General features: G+C 42.3%; 1 protein-coding gene across 1 annotated transcript in view; it reads right to left on the bottom strand.

Moving 5' to 3' along the window:
* The window catches only part of sfxn4 (sideroflexin 4), a 34,714-nt gene that overhangs the window by 15,087 nt on the left and 1,200 nt on the right, over window positions 1-18,427 (bottom strand). The window contains exons 2-7 of the mRNA XM_070874962.1: window positions 14,181-14,246; window positions 8,041-8,115; window positions 7,851-7,877; window positions 5,959-6,013; window positions 5,485-5,510; window positions 5,020-5,073 (exon numbers count right to left, since the gene is read on the bottom strand). Coding sequence (XP_070731063.1) covers window positions 5,020-5,073; window positions 5,485-5,510; window positions 5,959-6,013; window positions 7,851-7,877; window positions 8,041-8,115; window positions 14,181-14,246 — 303 coding nt within the window. The remainder of the gene's footprint in view (window positions 1-5,019; window positions 5,074-5,484; window positions 5,511-5,958; window positions 6,014-7,850; window positions 7,878-8,040; window positions 8,116-14,180; window positions 14,247-18,427) is intronic.

The following is an 18,427-nucleotide window of genomic DNA, read 5'->3' as shown; positions in this document are numbered from 1 at the left end:
CTGGATCTTTAGGAACAAATTTGCGTGAAAAATTAGGGTTCACCTGCTTTGGAAGAAGATTGTTTTCCCCCTGTGGCATGCCCATTTTTTGTATCATTTGATGTAGCAGTTAATCCACAGTTCATTCATGTTCATGTTCCTGGTTTACAATGATACTCCTTTTACTGTAATTCTTGTCATATATATATATTTGTAAAACTTTCATAATTAAAAACAGTGATGTAAATGCTTTTCACTTATAATGATAGATTACCTTATCTGTGCTTCAGGTTAATATATCAGGTTCAATCTTGCTTTAAATATTTAGCCCCAATGTGGCCCAAACCAGTAATCCAATGCTTTTTAACTGTGGAGAATGCAAGAAACTACAAAGGAAGCTCCATTCTTGACGCACATTAACACGCTGGCTATTGCTACATTTACTGGAAGAATGAGCTGCCAGGGTCAAATTTCTCATCACTGATCAGAGAAATTTACAGCACGGAAAGAGGCCATTTTGGCCCATTGTGGCCGCGCTGGCCGACCAAGAGCTATCCAGTCTAATCTCACTTTCCAGCTCTTGGTCCGTAGCCCTGTAGGTTACAACACTCTAAGTGCACATCTAAGTATTTTTAAAAATGTGGTGAGGCTTTCTGCCTCTTCCATCCTTTCAGGCAATGAGTTCCAGATCCCCACCACCCTCTAGGTAAAGAAATTTCCCCATATATCTCCTCTATACCACCCCCAATTACTTTAAATCTATGCCCCCTGGTTGTTGACCACTCTGCCTAGGGAAACAGGTCCTTCCTATCCACTCTATCCAGGCCCCTCGTAATTTTATACATCTCAATCAGGTCTCCCCTCAGCCTCCTCTGTTCCAAAGAAAATAGATCCAGCATTTCCAATCTCACCTCAGAACCAAAATTCTCCAGTCCAGACAACATTCTTGTAAATCTCCTCTGCACCCTTTCCAGTACAATCACATCTTTCCTGTAATGCGATGACCAGAACGGCACACAGTACTCCAGCTGCAGCCTAACCAGTATTTTATGCAGTTCAAGCACAACGTCCTTGTTCTAGTATTCCATGCCTTGTTAGTAAGCACAAGTATTCCGTATGCCTTCTTAACCACCTTATCTACCAGGCTACCTTCAGGGATCTGTGAACCTGCACTCCAAGGTCCCTTTGTTCCTCTACACTTCTCAGTGTCGTACCATTTAATGTGTATTCCCTTGTCTTGTTAGACCTCACACTTATCCAGATTGAATTCCATTTGCCCCTGTTCTGCCCACCTGACCAGGTCATTGATATCTTCCTGCAGTCTGCAGCTTTCTTCTTCATTATCAACCACAGCCTATTTTAGTGCCATCTGCAAACTTCTTAATCGTACCCTCAACATTCAAGTCCAAGTCATTGATATATACCACAAAAAGCCAGGGACCCAACACTGAGCCCTGCAAAACCTCACTGAATACAGCCTTCCAGTCACAAAAACACCCATCAACCATTACCCTTTGCTTCCTGCCTCTGAGCCAATTTTGGATCCAACTTGCCACTTTGCCCTGGATTCCATGGGCTTTTAATTTCATGGAAATACTAGGGGACCGAGGGTCTAGCGAGGAGGAGGAACTGAAAGAAATCCTAATTAGTCATGAAACTGTGTTAGGGAAATTGATAGGATTGAAGGCCGATAAATCCCCATGGCCTGATAGTCTGCATCCCAGAGTACTTAAGGAAGTGGCCCTAGAAATAGTGGATGCATTGGTGGTCATTTTCCAACATTCTATAGACTCTGGATCAGTTCCTATGGATTGGAGGGTAGCTAATATAACCCCACTTTTTAAAAAAGGAGGGAGAGAGAAAACAAGGAATTATAGACCGGTTAGTGGGGAAAATGTCGGAATCAATTATTAAAGATGTAATAGCAGTGGGTTTGGAAAGCAGTGACAGGATTGGTCCAAGTCAGCATGGATTTATGAAAGGGAAATCATGCATGACAAATCTCCTAGACTTTTTTGAGGATGTAACTAGTATAGTGGATAAGGGAGAACCAGTGGATGTGGTGTATTTGGACTTTCAAAAGGCTTTTGACAAGGAAGAGATTAGTGTGCAAAATTAAAGCACATGGTATTGGGGGTAATGTATTGACGTGGATAGAGAACTGGTTGGCAGACAGGAGGCAAAGAGTAGGAATAAACGGGTCCTTTTCAGAATGGCAGGCAGTGACTAGTGGGGTACCGCAAGGTTCAGTGCTGGGACCCCAGATATTTACAATATACATTAATGATTTAGATGAAGGAATTGAATGTAATATCTCCAAGTGTGCAGATGACACTAAGCTGGGTGACAGTGAGAGCTGTGAGGAGGATGCCAGGTTAGGTGAGTGCCAGGTTAGGTGAGTGGGCAAATGCATGGCAGATGCAGTATAATGTAAATAAATGTGAGGTTATCCACTTTGGTGGTAAAAACAGGAAGGCAGAATATTATCTGAACGGTGACAGATTAGAAAAAGGGGAGGTGCAACAAGACCTGGGTGTCATGGTACATCAGTCTTTGAAAGTTGGCATGCAGGTAGTGAAGAAGGCAAATGGCATGTTGGCCTTCATAGCGAGAGGATTTGAGTATAGGAGCAAGGAGGTCTTACTGCAGTTGTACAGGGCCTTGGTGAAGCCACACCTTGAATATTGTGTACAGTTTAGGTCTTCTAATCTGAGGATGGACATTCTTCATATTGAGGGAGTGCAGCGAAGGTTCACCAAACGGATTCCCGGGATGGCAGGACTGATATATGAAGAAAAACTGGATCGACTAGGCTTATATTCACTGGAATTTAGAAGAATGAGATGGGATCTCATAGAAACATATAAAATTCTGATACGATTGGACAGGTTAGATGCAGGAAGAATGTTCCCGATGTTGGGGAAATCCAGAACCAGGGGTCACAGTCTAAGGATAAGGGGTAAGCCATTTAGGACCGAGATGAGGAGAAACCTCTTCACTCAGAGAGTTGTGAACCTGTGGAATTCTCTACCACAGAAAGTTGTTGAGGCCAGTTCGTTAGATATATTCAAAAGGGAGTTAGATGTGGTCCTTACTGCTAAAGGGATCAAAGGGTATGGAGATAAAGCAGGAATGGGGTACTGAAGTTGCATGATCAGCCATGATCATATTGAATGGTGGTGCAGGCTCGAAGGGCCGAATGGCCTACTCCTGCACCTATTTTCTATGTTTCTATGACCAGTCTTCCATTTGCAACCTTATCAAAAGCTTTGCTAAAATCCATATACATATCATATGCACTGCCCTCATTGACCCTCCTGGTTACCTCCTCGAAAAATTCAATCAAGTTAGTCAGACACGACCTTCCCTTAACAAATCCATGCTGACTGTCCTTGATTAATCCATGTCTTTCCAAATGAAGATTTATCCTGTCCCTCAGAATTTTTCCAATAAGTTTCCCACCACTGAGGTTAGGCTGACTGGCCTGTAATTACGCATTCTATCTCTGTCTCTCCTTTTAAATAAAGGTACAACATTAGTCGTCCTCCAGCACCACACCTTTGGCCAGAGAGGACTACAAAATGATGGCCAGAGCCTCTGCTATTTCCTCTTTTGCTTCTCTTACCAGCCTGGGATACATTTCATCCAAATCAGGGGACTTATCCACTTTCAAAACTGCTAAGCCCCTTAATACTTCCTCTCTCACTATGTTTATCTCATCTAATATTTCACACTCCTCCTCCCTCATTGCAAAGTCTGCATCGCCCCTCTCTTTTGTGAAAACAGATGCAAAGTATTCATTAAGAATCATACCCAGGTCTTCTGCCTCCGCACACAGGTTTCCTTTATGGTCTCCAATTGGCCCCACTCTTTCTCTAGTTATCCTCTTGCTCTTAATGTATTTATAAAACATCTTCGGGTTTTTCTTGATTTTACTTGCCAACATTCTTTCATGCTCACTCTTTGCTGTCCTGATATCTTTTTTAATTGAACACCTGCAGTTTTTATACTCCTCTAGAATTTCTGCAGTATTAAGTTCTCGGTATCTGTCATAAGTTTCCCTTTTTTTCTTTATCTTACCCTGTATGTCCCTTGACATCCAGGGGGCTCTAGATTTGTTAGCCCCATCCTTTTTCATTAAGAGAACATACTTGCTCTGTACTCTCAGGATCTCCTCCTTGAATGCCTCCCACTGCTCTGACACTGATTTACCATTAAGTAGCCGTTTCCAGTTCACTTTGGCCAAATCCCATCTCAGCTCAGCAAAATTGGCTTTACCCCAATTGAGAACTTTTTTTCCTGGTCCACTTTTGTCCTTTTCCATAACTACCCTAAATCTGACCACCAGACAGAAGAGGAGGGCTAGGCAGATGTAGTGCAGGAGTCTCCGAGTCCATCTCACTCACCAACCAGTATTCTGTTCGGAGTACTGGTGAGGGCGATGGTGCCTCTAGGGAGTGCAGCCAGTGCCAAGTCCATGGCACAACGGGTGGCTCAGCTGCACAGGGCGGGGAGGGGGAAGAATGGAAGAGCAATAGTGGTAGGGGATTCGACAATCAGGGGAGCAGACAGGCATTTCTGTGGTCGCAGATGTGACTCCAGGATGGTATGTTGCCTCCCTGGTGCCAGGGTTAAGGATGTCATCAAGCAGCGGCAAGACATTCTGCGGGGGGGGGGGGGTCCATATCAATACCAATGACATAGGTAGAAAGAGGGATGAGGTCCTGCAGGCAGAGTTTAGGGAGCTAGGAAAGAGATTAAAAAGCAGGATATGTCTACTTCCTGCAACTTTTCCACTGATTTAGTTACCTGTGTTTTGATCGGTCTAGTTTCCTTCCGTCACCTTTAAATGTTTCATTAAAACAAATTCTGTTCCACATTGCTGACTTTCTGACTGTCATCTTTTGATCAGATCATATACGAGTAGGTCAGCAAATTCTTCCAGTTGCTGGCTTCTCACAGAAACGCCATGCCATTCAAACTCATATATGAGTCTGAATAATGTCAATCAAAATAGGCTCAGCCAGGAACCATCATTACCTGCCAAAATACAGCTGTTTTCATCCCCTTGTGAGGCAGAAGCATCGCTATAGCCTGAAAATAAAAGAGAATTAATTAGATCGTTCTAAAATGCATAATAGGTTAAGGCTATAAATTCATACCCAGGGCTATGAGTTTAGCTCCACAGACATGGAAAGTATTTCGTGAAAAATCATCTTGTGCTCAAAGTAATCTACATTTCTTTTCTATTGATTAAGTTGCCTCCAGATAAAAAAAAGTTACAAGGCATTACTGTATCATCTTAAAACAGGGCGATTGTTCACTGTAGAACCACACAGAATTCAGAAACTGCTATATTATATTGACATGAACAGCATCTCCTCTGATTCAATGAGCAGTAACTAATTTCTAATGTAAACTTAAAACTATTTTGGAAGTAGGGAAAAGGAGTCCGTGGCAAATTGAGCCAACTAAATATTCACATGTTGGAATTTTAGTACTTACCAAAGGGGCAGCAAATGGTGTGAATGCTGGGGGGAGGGAGAAAAAGAACAGTACTTATTTCATATTATGTAACACACACACACATAATATATGACTATACATAAATGTCTTGAGATGCATTGATCACACTTTGTCACACATGCAAATATGTATTTTTTTTTTTAAAAGAGAAAGCAAGTCAGTCATTTTGTATTGGTTTCTTTTGACCTTGGAGGGCAGGCAGGGATTTGCAAGGAGTTGACAATCTACAGAAAAACGTCTCCAGCAATTAGCCTCTAATTGGCCTTTCAGGTGTGCTTATTTACATCAATTGGACTTTTTGACTTTAGGAAGGGACAGGCCAGGTTAGCAGCTAAGCCGCACAACTGTGTTCCAAATTACCCGTGAGAAATGTCACAGCAAATCACTATTAATCCTGAAACAAAGAAATACAAAAAAAGGTAATAAACACTGAATGATGTGAACAACACTCACCCGAAGCACGGAATACTGTTGGCAGCAAATCGCCAGTGTCTGGATGAACCGAAGACTAAGGAGACAGAGGGTAAAGAAATGGGTATTACATTAACCGCAGCACCAGTGAACACTGCCAAAAATGGTAAGGGTTAAAAACTGATCATTAAGCAGTTTTTGCCGAATTACATGGTACATGTAATGATAAGTAATTACATTTGCTATAATCAGTTAGAAGTAAGATAGACATTTGTATCCATAATAAGATGTATAAATTCACAAAGATTTTCACCTACATCAACATCATATGCTGTTATAAACAGAAAGCAGGTGGTCAAAGTGTTTAAGTGACTGGTCTCTTTCAAAGAAAGAAATTGTGTTATCACCCAAACACTAATGGAATGTTGGCCTTTATCTCAGGGGGACTGGAATACAAAGGGGAGGAAGTTATGTTTCAATTGTACAGAGCCTTGGGTCAGACCCCATCTGGAGTACTGCGTTCAGTTCTGGGCATCGCACCTCAGGAAGGGTATATTGGCCTTGGAGGGAGTACAGTGTGGCACAAGTTCACCAGAATACCATTGGGCTTTGAGGGTTAAATTGTAAGGACAGGTTGCATAAATTTAGTTTGTATTTCCTTGAGTATATTAGACTGATGGGTAATCTAATCAAGGTATTTAAAATGTTAAAAGGATTTGTTAGGGTACATGCGGAGAAACTATATCCTCTGGTAGGGAAATCCAGAACAAGGGGGCATAATTTTAAAATTACAGTGAGGCCAATTCAGGAGTGAAATCAGGATGTGCCTTTTTTTTTTACACAAAGGGTAGTAGAAATCTAGAAACTCCACTCCACTCCACTCCACTAAAAATGAGGATACTAGGACTATCTTTCAAGATTGAGAAATAGATTTTGTTAGGTAAGGCTATCAAGTGATAGGGAGCAAATCGAGTTGAGGTGCAGATCAACCATGATCAAATTGAATGGTGGAGCAGGCTCGAGTGCCTGAATGGCCTACTCCTGCACCTATGTTATTTCCTGTTTCTAAATCTCACATTCATATACAGTGAATTTTCATTTTGTTTTTATGATTCAGATGTTGTCCCTTTTCCTACGTTTCCCACTTTGCTAAATTGACTAAATAGGTTAACAGTTTTGCGGCATTGCTTGTGTCAGAGAGCAGACAGAGACCTCCTGAGCCTGTGCTAATGCTGTTCTAAAATATGTCCTTAAGAGCTATAAAAAAGCAGTTGGGAGGGAGGGGAGGACCACACATTTACCAATCCCCTTACTTATGTAGAAACACCTAATTCTCACTTGACATGTCTTACCTCCATACACCAAAACAAATTCAGTGATGATCAGGATGTTGCAGTGTGGGAATGCAAAAGTGTCAGCACCCAAATTGACAATTTGATTTTGAAGTTCATCTTTTGCTTTCCTAGCAACTATAGAGGTGGGGTGTTTATCTACTGATCAGCAGGACCAGGTCTGAATTCAAAGCATCCTATTAACTGGTAACTTTCACCAGCTAGCTGATTGATGTTCATTGCTTGTGGACAAAAACTATCAAAAAGAGATCACTTATCTCACTGCTGTTTGTGGGACCTTGCTGTATGTAAGTTAGTTGCTGCCTTGACTACACTTCAAAAATAATTAACTGACTGTAAAGGGACGTCCTGAGGGTGTGAAAGGTACTATATAAATGCCAGTTCACAGAAATCACATCAGGGAAACAGGCCATTGGGCCAACCTGCTCGAGAGGGTGTTCTTTCTTTCACATGGCCATTATTAACGTTTTACTGGAGATTCTTGTGGCAACAATGAGCACGGTCTAGTTATAGACAGGATCTTTGTCAGTGATTCAGTGTGCCCTTGACGAGCTCAGCCAGCTTTCAAGAAAGTTTACTCACCAGAGTAAGTTTCAATGCTTCTTTAATCTGAGAGAAAAAAAAAGATAATTATTAAACAAAAACCAAGTGGAACAGTTAAACACGTGACCAGAAAGCAGATCATTTATAGAAGTAAATAAACAATAAAATGAAAACCTCAGGGAACATGGCTACCTTTTACAGCAGCTTATTTTCTCTCTGGTTGACTCACCTTTTTATCTTTCATCATCTCCTTTAGACTCGGGGGGCTACTCTGAAGCCGAGTTTGAGCATTTTCGATTTCCTTCTGTTGAAGAGTACACAAACACAGTTTTTAATTACAGCTCCGAGATGTTTATTTTATTGGAAGCAACCATCTGAAACCTACTCCCGACAAACTTCCATTCATTAATTTGAACACCACTCAGTGTCATGTAGTATCCTCAATTTTCATTAATCATAAAGTTTAGAATTGTTTTCCCCATTGGGCAACGTGGCTATCGGCAATGCATCAGCTCCAATGGTTTGGTCCATTTAGTGCAAGGACATGGGTGCGTCCCACGAGATGCCACCGTGGGGCTGAAGGTGGAGAGGGTGGTCCGCTTTCCCAATTAAGTCGCAGCACAAGGGTCTGGGCAGAGGGCTGTGTTTCATCAAAGGCAGCAAGAAATGAGACCAGGAAATGCCCAGGAAATATCCTCATACCTCTTGGTGGCTGGTGTCAGAAAACATAAGAAATCGGAGCAGGAGTAGGCCATTCGGCCCCTCAAGCCTGATCCGCCATTTAATAAGATCATGGCTGATCTGATCCTGGGCTCAGGTCCACTTCCCTGACCGCTCCCCATAACCCTTTACTTCCTTATCGTTCAGAAATCTGTCTATCTCCACCAAAAAAATATATTAAAATCACCCAGCCTCCACAGCTCTCGGGCACAGAATTCCACAGATTTACAACCCTCAGAGAAGAAATTCCTCCTCATTTCAGTTCTAAATGGGCGACCCCTTATTCTTAAACTATGCCCCCTAGTTCTAGATTCCCCCATGAGTGGAAACATCCTCTCTGCAACTACTTTGTCGAACCCCCTTAGTATCTTATATGTTTCAATAAGATCACCTCTCATTCTTCTAAATTCCAATGAGTTTCAGCCCAACCTTTCTTCATAAGTCAACCACTTCATCTCAGGAATCAACCTAGTGAACCTTCTCTGAACTGCCTCAAATGGAAATATATCCCTCCTTAAATAAGGAGACCAAAACTGTAGGCAGTTGTGGCCTCACCAATACCCTGTACAGTTGTAACAGGACTTCCCTGCTTTTATACTCCATCCCCCTTGCAATAAAGGCCAACGTTTCATTTGCCTTCCTGGCTGTACCTGCATGCTAACTTTTTGTGTTTCATGCACAAGGACCCCAGCTCCCTCTGTACTGCAGCATTTTGTAATCTCTCTCCATTTAAATAATAATTTGCTTTTTTATTTTTCCTGCCAAAGTGGATAACCTCATTCTTTCCCAAATTGTACTCCATCTGCCAAATGTTTGCCCACTCACTTAGCCTGTCTATATCCCTTTGCAGATTTTTTATGTCCTACTCACAACTTGCTTTCCCACCCATCTTTGTATCATCAGCAAATTTGGCTACATTACACTCGATCCCTTCATCCATGTCATTAATATAGATTGTAACTGGTTGAGGCCCCAGCACCGATCCGTGCGGCACCCCACTCGTTACTGTTTGCCAACCGGAAAATGACCCATTTATCCCGACTCTGTTTTCTGTTAGTTAGCCAATCCGCTATCCATGCTAATATATTACCCCCAACCCTGTGAACTTTTATCTTGTGCAGTAATCTTTTATGTGGCACCTTATCGAATGTCATCTGGAAATCCAAATACACCACATCTACTGGTTCCCCCTTATCCAACCTGCTCATTAGATCCTCAAAGAACTCCAGCAAATTTGTCAAACATGATTTCCCTTTCATAAAAGCATGCCGACTCTACTTGACTTCAAATGTCCTGTTACTGCTTCCTTAATAATGGGCTCCAGCATTTTCTGAACAACAGATGTTAGACTAACAGGTCTATAGTTTCCTGCTTTCTGTCTCCCTCCTTTTTTAAATAGGGGCGTTACATTTGTGGTTTTCCAATCCGCTGGGAAGTCTCCAGAATCCAAGGAATTTTGATAGATTACAACCAATGCATCCACTATCTCTGCAGCCACTTCTTTTAAGACCCTAGGATGTAAGCAATCAGGTCCAGGGGACTTGTCCACCTTTAGTCCCATTATTTTACCGAGTGCTTTTTCTTTAGTGATAGTGATTGCTTTAAGTTCCTCCCTTCATATAGCCCCTTGATTATCCACTATCGGGATGTTTTTAGTGTCTTTCACCATGAAGACCGATACAAAATATTTGTTCAAAGTCTCTGCCATTTCCGTTCCCCATTATTAATTCCCCAGTTTCATCCTCTAGGGGACCAACGTTTACTTTAGCTACTCGCTTCCTTTTTATATACTTGTAGAAGCTCTTACTACCCATTTTTATATTTCTTGCTAGTTTACTTTCATACTCTATCTTCTCCCTCTATTTTTTTTAGTTGTCCTTCGCTGTTTTTAAAAAAAAAATTGCCAATCCTCCAGCCTCCCACTAATTGTGGCAACTTTGTATGCCATTGTTTTCAATTTGATGCCATCCTTTACTTTCTTAGTTAGCCACAGATGGTTCTCCCTTCTCTTAAGTCTTTCCTTCTCACTGGAATATATTTTTGTTGAGAGTTACAAAATATCTCCTTAAATGTCTGCCACTGTTTATTGACCATCTCACAATTTAATCTATTTTCCCAGTCCACTTTAGCCAACTCTGCCTTCATACCTTTGTAATTGCCTTTATTTAAAATCAGGACACTGGTTTGAGATCCAACTTTCTCACCCTCCAACTGAATTTGAAATTCAACCATGCTATGATCACTCTTCCCAAGAGAATCCTTTACTATGAGAGCATTACACAGTACCAGATCCAAGATATCCCGCTCCCTGATTGGTTCCGTTCTGTTCAAGGAAACCATCCCGGATACACTCTATGAACTCTTCCTCAATGCTCCTTGGCCAATTTGATTTGTCCAATCAATATGAAGATTAAAATCGCCCATGATTATTGCCGTACCCTTCTTACAGGCCTCCATTATTTCTTGATTTATACTCTGTCCAACAGTGTAGCTACTGTTAGGGGGCCTATAGACTATGCCCACCAGTGACTTCTTCCCATTATTTCTTATCTCCCCCCAAACTGATTCTACATCTTGATCTTCAGAGCCAATATCATTTCTCACTACTGCACTGATCTCATCCTTAATTAACAGGGCTACCCCACCTCCTTTTCCTTTCTGTCTATCCTTCCGAATTGTCAGATACCCCTGAATATTCAATTCCCAGCCTTGGTCACCTTGCAACCACGTCTCTGTAATGGTTATCAGATCATACCCATTTATACCTATTTGTGCCGTCAACTCTCATCTATCTTGTTACGAATGCTGCATGCATTCAGATAAAGAGCAGCATGGAAACAGGCAAGGCAGCAAATCATCTGCTCCTCTCCAATGCAGTGACATGAAGACACCCTGGGCTAGCTTTCCCACCCAATGACTATGAATGGGTGATAAATCTACCTTATAGACTGGGCAAAAAGGGGGAAGAGAAGTATTTTCTTTTTCAATCCCTTCATACTGTAAAAGCCAAAACAGCGGTTGATCTCACCTCTAAAAGACAGTAAGGTGTCTCCCCTGCAGGTTCATAAGTAAATATAGTGTGGGGAGCATGACTGAAAAACAGATTTTCTCCTCCACTGAAGGTAACAAATCAATATAAAACTATCAGCAGATTTCAGACTGCATTGCTCATGATAAGTTGGTGTATTTGTTCTGTTGACAGAAGAGATTTGAAGGGCATAAGGTGTCTCAGACTATATTCAATGAGTTTATCAACAGCATAAGGGGTGTATTGTTTACCCCAAGCTTGTGAGGTGGCAATCCTGGGGTGAACAGTAATTCATTATAAGCAGCTCAATGAATACAGTGCAAGCCCCCTCATACTTTGTGGATAAGGTTATGTTACAGTTCATAGGAAATGTGGGCTTTCCTCACTGTCCTTTGCACTAGATATGGAAAGTATATGTAGGACAATTGACGTGTAATGTTTCCACTGTCATCCGAACAACTTTGGGTTACGGCCCTCAGACCCCAAGGTGTTCTAATGGCAAGACAGATGTGGTCATCAGTCAATCAAGCAACAACACAGAAATAAAATCCCGACAACTGGATTTCTGTTTAAATCTGCGAAATAATCCATCTCCGTGGAGGATGTGAAAATACTGGGCCAAAAATTGCGGCCTCACCGGGTGTGTATGAAGGCCTCGCAAAAGCTGTTTCTCGGCACGCGATGCGCATGTGCCGAGAACCGGCTTTTCCAATCTGTCAAAATAGGACACCCGTGGGGCAGCATTTGGGCTATTTGCCCAACGAATGTCCTTCAAACTCTTGCGTCTGGTAAAAGCAGGCGTATAGCTTACTTTTACCAGCATAAGACATTAAAACATAGAAAAATTAAATGTAATCACTCATTTTTATATTAAAACCCCTGTCCATTAAGGCAAGTTTATTTTTAACCTTATTAAAACACATTTTAAAAAAAAAAAATTTTTTTTAAAACATTTAATTACATTTGATTTCACTTAATTTTAAATATGTGAGGTGTTTTTTTGATTTATTGTGTTGTGCTTCTTGTTTTTGGGGGTTATTCTCATTGATAGTAATGGAGCTCATAAAAACAGAGCTCCCATTATTATCAATGAGAATACTACATAGTGATTGGTGGTCCAGGCCCACGTGATTCCATTATATGCCTCCTGGAAGACATCTTCCCGTACGCTGGACTACGAAACGAAGTCTCCGACCGGAATCCTACGTTCCTCTGGGACCACCAGGTATTTTCGTAGATTTTTTCTAGGTCGGAGGCATTCGTCTGAAGGAAGCCTCCAACTTGCAATGGTAACGACTGAAGACCGAATCTATCCATGTTACTTTAGTTCCATTACCATGACTGCCATTTTGCATTCTGATGTGTGCAGATCTCCCATGGCATTGCTCGCTGAAAGTCAGATAATACATTGTTTTATAACAACATTTACCCTATAACAATGTAGTATTCTGCTGCTAAGGTGGAGCTGCATATCTTTAAGGCTCCAAATCCCCTCCAAGTCACACACTATCTGAACTGCTGTTCCTCCAACGTTGCTGGGTCAATATCTTGGAATTCCCTACTGTATCTTTAAGGCCCCAAATCTGAGGAGTTCAACAGGCTACTTGTATTTGATGAGATATGCTTACAGATTGTCAGATGCTTCATCAGCTCCAGATTAGAAGAAACCAGCACAAAATGACTGGTTTTCATTTCTTCATATAGATTTTATACTTTGAAGCATGACTGGTACAGTATTAAAACCCATTGTTTGGATAGTTATCACATTGTGGGACTTTGCTGTGCGCAAACTGGCGTTTCCAGAAATCACAACACTGACTACACTTAAAAAGCACTTCATTGGCTGTAAAGCGCTGATACTTCCGGAGGCCATGGAAGGTGCTATATAAATGAAAGTCTTGTGTTTTTTTTTTAAAAACACCTCTCTTTCCTCCTTTAAGATGCTCCGTAAAACCTACATCTTTGACCAAGCTTTTGGTCATCGGCCCTAATTTCTCCTTGTAGCTTGGTATCAAATTTTGTTTCAAATTGCTCCTGTTAAGTGCCTTGGGACGTTTTACTATGTTAAAAGGCGCTATATAACAAGTTCTTATTGTTTTTGTTGAATTGCAGAACATGAGAACATCTATAAACTACATGAGCTTTCTTCCTATCTATGAGTGTGAGTGACTTTTTGTAGGCGGCTACGATACCACGCAGTGCTGTGCTTGAGGGAGGCTCTATTACATGTAAAAACCCACTGCCTGTAAGAGTAACAGGACACAGGTCTGCACTCATGAATCCGTGGAGTGCAGTGTTGCCTTTTGGCCCTTTCACTTATTCTATGGATGCTGGGATAGTCCTGTTTTCAAATCGTTTTCCTATACGTCTCTCACATGTGGTTAAGAAACTGAGAACAGTGGTGAAGTCCGGCACTGGCAAGAACTGTGTGGTTTATGAGCAGACCAATCAAGGGTCCCAGATGACAAAAAGTTGGGATGCCAATGACCTCTGGCTTTCTGGAGTGCCTGTACGACGAATCTCACTGGTTTACATCATTCAAACCCCTTCAGTAAAAAAAAAATCACATGCAATTATTCATAATTCTACATGTAATCGAGTAATTAAATAAAACTGCTTACATTTGATGCTAATAATGTTGTCGGGTCCAAGATATCCAGCCACTGAAGAAACCTATGGAAGAAGGACTACAGAACACAACAATCAAACTAAGTGCAATAACAACATAAGCAAAGGTAGATTTATAAAATGACGACTATGATTTAATATTTAAGGAGCGGGAACATTTTCACCAAGTAAGGAGGAGATACTTGAAAGTACTGTATGGTCAAAAGCCAGTATAGGTCTTCCCATTAAGCTTTTTTTTTGCAAGCGTTCATGGTTGGATGTAAACATTTGTTACAAACACATTCCATTACAACAAAAGTAATTTCCTTGTAATTCTTATTTTTAACAACTCAGTTCGCAAAGTTTAGTTATCAGAGGAGAGCTGCCAGTAATTAAGGCAGCATTCGACCAAATATCGCATCAACCATGACCATAGCTGAGTATATTCAAGGCTGAGATAGATAGATTTTTGGACTCTAGGGGAACCAAGGAATATGGGGATCGGGCAGGAAAGTGGAGTGGAGGTCAAAGATCAGCCATGATCTTATTGAATGGCGGAGCAGGCTCGAGGGGCCGAATGGCCTACTCCTGCTCCTATTTCTTATGTTGTCAGAGGTCACTGTGGCTGCAATAGGGCATATCTATCGAATGCACTGCACCAAGGTTACTTCAACAGCAGCACTCTCCCCAATGTCCGTGAGAAGGCCACAGGCAGCCATGTCATCGCACAGCAACACCTTCAGGTTCCCTTCCAAGTCACACACTATCTGAATTGCTGTTCCTCCAACGTTGCTGGGTCAATATCTTGGAATTCCCTACTGGCCACCATTGTGGGAGCACCATCATCACAAGTACCACAGTGGTTCAAGGAGGATACCCACCACCGCCTTCTCAGAGGTGCTAGGGATGGATATTAAAAATTTAGCTTTGCCCACATTCAGAGAACAAATAGAAACAAAATGCTCCTCTTTACACATGCAACCACTGATCCGGGCAACAATGCAGCTCATCAGATTCACCGTGACACGATTTATTAGGCACATTCCTGCCAGTGTTCTCAATACACCTTTCTTTCGCTGTAGACAGATGCACAAAAAGAAAATCGCGTCATCCATAAAAAATATTTTTTTCCCACAGAAACTATTATACTTTTGCGGCTTTACAAAAATTATAGCACAGAAGTTCACATTGTGGCTGATCTCACATCTACTGCAGTGTAAATGTTACCAGTAGTCAATATATATAATGAGCCTGCTCAAAGAGTACAATAAAGATAACTGTCATTTAACCTGTCTGAATGAAATTAGGATTATATAATATTCTGCATTAGCCACAAACAGACTGCACTGTTAATCCGACTGGCTCCTGGAGTTATTTACTGTTCACAATTATATTAATTATTAGGTAGTGTTTTTTACTGTGTACAGCTTCTTACAATGTTATTTACTCAATATGTATGGCTCAGAGACATGGACCATGTACAGTAGACACCTCAAGTCATTGGAGAAATACCACCAGCGATGTCTCCGCAAGATCCTGCAAATCCCCTGGGAGGATAGATGCACCAACGTTACCGTCCTCGTCCAGGCCAACATCCCCAGCATTGAAGCACTGACCACACTTGATCAGCTCTGCTGGGCAGGCCACATTGTTTGCATGCCAGACACGAGACTCCCAAAGCAAGCGCTCTACTCGGAACTCGTCCACGGCAAACGAGCCAAAGGTGGGCAGCGGAAATGCTATACGGACACCCTCAAAACCTCCCTGATAAAGTGCGACATCCCCACTGACACCCTAGCCAAAGACCGCCCCAAGTGGAAGAAGTGCATCCAGGAGGGCGCTGAGCACCTTGAGTGTCATTGCCGAGAGCATGCAGAAACCAAGCGCAGGCAGCGGAAGGAGCGTGCAGCAAACCAGACTCCCCGCCCACCCTTTCCTTCAACCACTGTCTGTCCCACCTGTGACAGAGACTGTGCAGCCACCTACAAACTTATGTTAAGAGTGGAGGAAAGTCTTCCTCGATTCCAAAGGACGGCCTATGATGATGATGGATGTTATTTACTCTGTAATCATTATTAGTTACACGGTTACCTATTTTAAAAATTTACGCTGCATGAGTTACACCAGCACACACGCACACATATTTCGAAACATAGAAAATAGGTGCAGGAGTAGGCCATTCGGCCCTTCGAGCCTGCACCACCATTCAATAAGATCATGGCTGATCATTCCCTCAGTATCCCTTTCCTGCTTTCTCTCCATACCCCTTGATCCCCTTAGCCGTAAGGGCCATATCTAACTCCCTCTTGAAAATATCCAATGAACTGGCATCAACAACTCTCTGCGGCAGGGAATTCCACAGATTAACAACTCGCTGAGTGAAGAAGTTTCTCCTCATCTCAGTCCTAAATGGCCTACCCCTTATCCTAAGACTGTGTCCCCTGGTTCTGGACTTCCCCAAAATCGGGAACAATCTACTGGCATCTAACCTGTCCCGTCCCATCAGAATCTTATGTTTCTATGAGATCCCCTCTCATCCTTCTAAACTCCAATGTATAAAGGCCCAGTTGATCCAGTCTCTCCTCATATGTCAGTCCAGCCATCCCTGGAATCAGTCCGGTGAACCTTCGCTGCACTCCCTCAATAGCAAGAACGTCCTTCCTCAGATTAGGAGACCAAAACCGAACACAATATTTCAGGTGAGGCCTCACCAAGGCCCTGTACAACTGCAGTAAGACCTCCCTGCTCCTATACTCAAATCCCCTAGCTATGAAGACCAACATACCATTTGCCTTCTTCACTGCCTGCTGTACCTGTATACCAACTTTCAAAGACTGATGAACCATGACACCCAGGTCGCGTTGCACCTCCCCTTTTCCTAATCTGCCGCCATTCAGATAATATTTTGTCTTCGCGTTTTTGCCCCCAAAGTGGATAACCTCACATTTATCCACGTTATACTGCATCTGCCATGCATTTGCCCACTCACCTAACCTGTCCAAGTCACCCTGCAGCCTCCTACGTTCCCCTCACAGCTCACACCGCCACCCAGTTTAGTGTCATCTGTAAACTTGGAGATATTACACTCAATTCCTTCATCCAAATCATTGATGTATATTGTAAAGAGCTGGGTTCCCAGCACTGAGCCCTGCAGCACTCCACTAATCGCTGCCTGCTATTCTGAAAAGGACCCGTTTATCTCGACTCTCTGCTTCCTGTCTGCCAACCAGTTCTCTATCCACGTCAGTATATTACCCCCAATACCATGTGCTTTGATTTTGCACACCAATCTCTTGTGTGGGACCTTGTCAAAAGCCTTTTGAAAGTCCAAATACACCACATCCACTGGTTCTCCCTTGTCCACTCTACTAGTTATATCCTCAAAAAATTCCAGAAGATTTGTCAAGCATGATTTCCCTTTCACAAATCCATGCTGACTTGGACCGATCCTGTCACTGCTTTCCAAATGCGCTGCTATTTCATCCTTAATAATTGATTCCAATGTTTTCCCCACTACTGATGTCAGGCTAACCGGTCTATAATTACCCGCTTTCCCTCTCCCTCCCTTTTTAAAAAGTGGTCTATATAGTAGCAACACATACCAAAGTATATAATCTAGAAAGAAAGCAGGGAAAAGAGTTTGTGTGGAAGACAGCTAAAACGAGGACAGAGAAAGTTTTTGAAGGGGGGAGAGGGTTGGGGAAGGAAAATAATTGCAGAGAGCAGTTACAATAACTGTGGGTTCTTTCACAGCAGTGCAGGGGACCGGACAGAATAATCAAGGCTCAGAAGAGGGGAGGTTGTGACTGGGTGGTTAGGCTGGAGGACATTGTTGATATAAGAGGGTGAAGCAAGGTCGTGGAGGGATTTGTCAATGAGAGTGCTGAATTTGAATTCTTTGCATTGGAGGACAAGGGTGCCAGGCTGAGCAGGTCTGAATATGGAACAGGATGCAAGCCACACCTTGTGGATGTGTTATTACATTAAAAAGATCAGCAACCTTTAGGGGGCTATTAATTGATTAAAGCATATCTCCCCTACGTAAACTTGCGGTCATCCAAAACTTGGCTGCCTGCGTCCTAACTCGTACTCCCGTTCACCCATCATCCCTGTGCTCGCTGATCTACATTGGCTTTCGGTTGTGCAATGCATCAATTTTAAAATTCTCATCCGTTTTCAAATCCCTCCATGCCCTCGTCCCTCCTAATCTCCTCCAGCCCCCTACCACCACCACTCCCCCCGATATATCTGCACTCCTCTA

Source organism: Pristiophorus japonicus, chromosome 3 (assembly GCF_044704955.1).
Source record: "Pristiophorus japonicus isolate sPriJap1 chromosome 3, sPriJap1.hap1, whole genome shotgun sequence".
NCBI classification, from domain to species: Eukaryota; Metazoa; Chordata; class Chondrichthyes; family Pristiophoridae; genus Pristiophorus; species Pristiophorus japonicus.
This window is presented reverse-complemented; position numbering and strand designations above follow the sequence as displayed.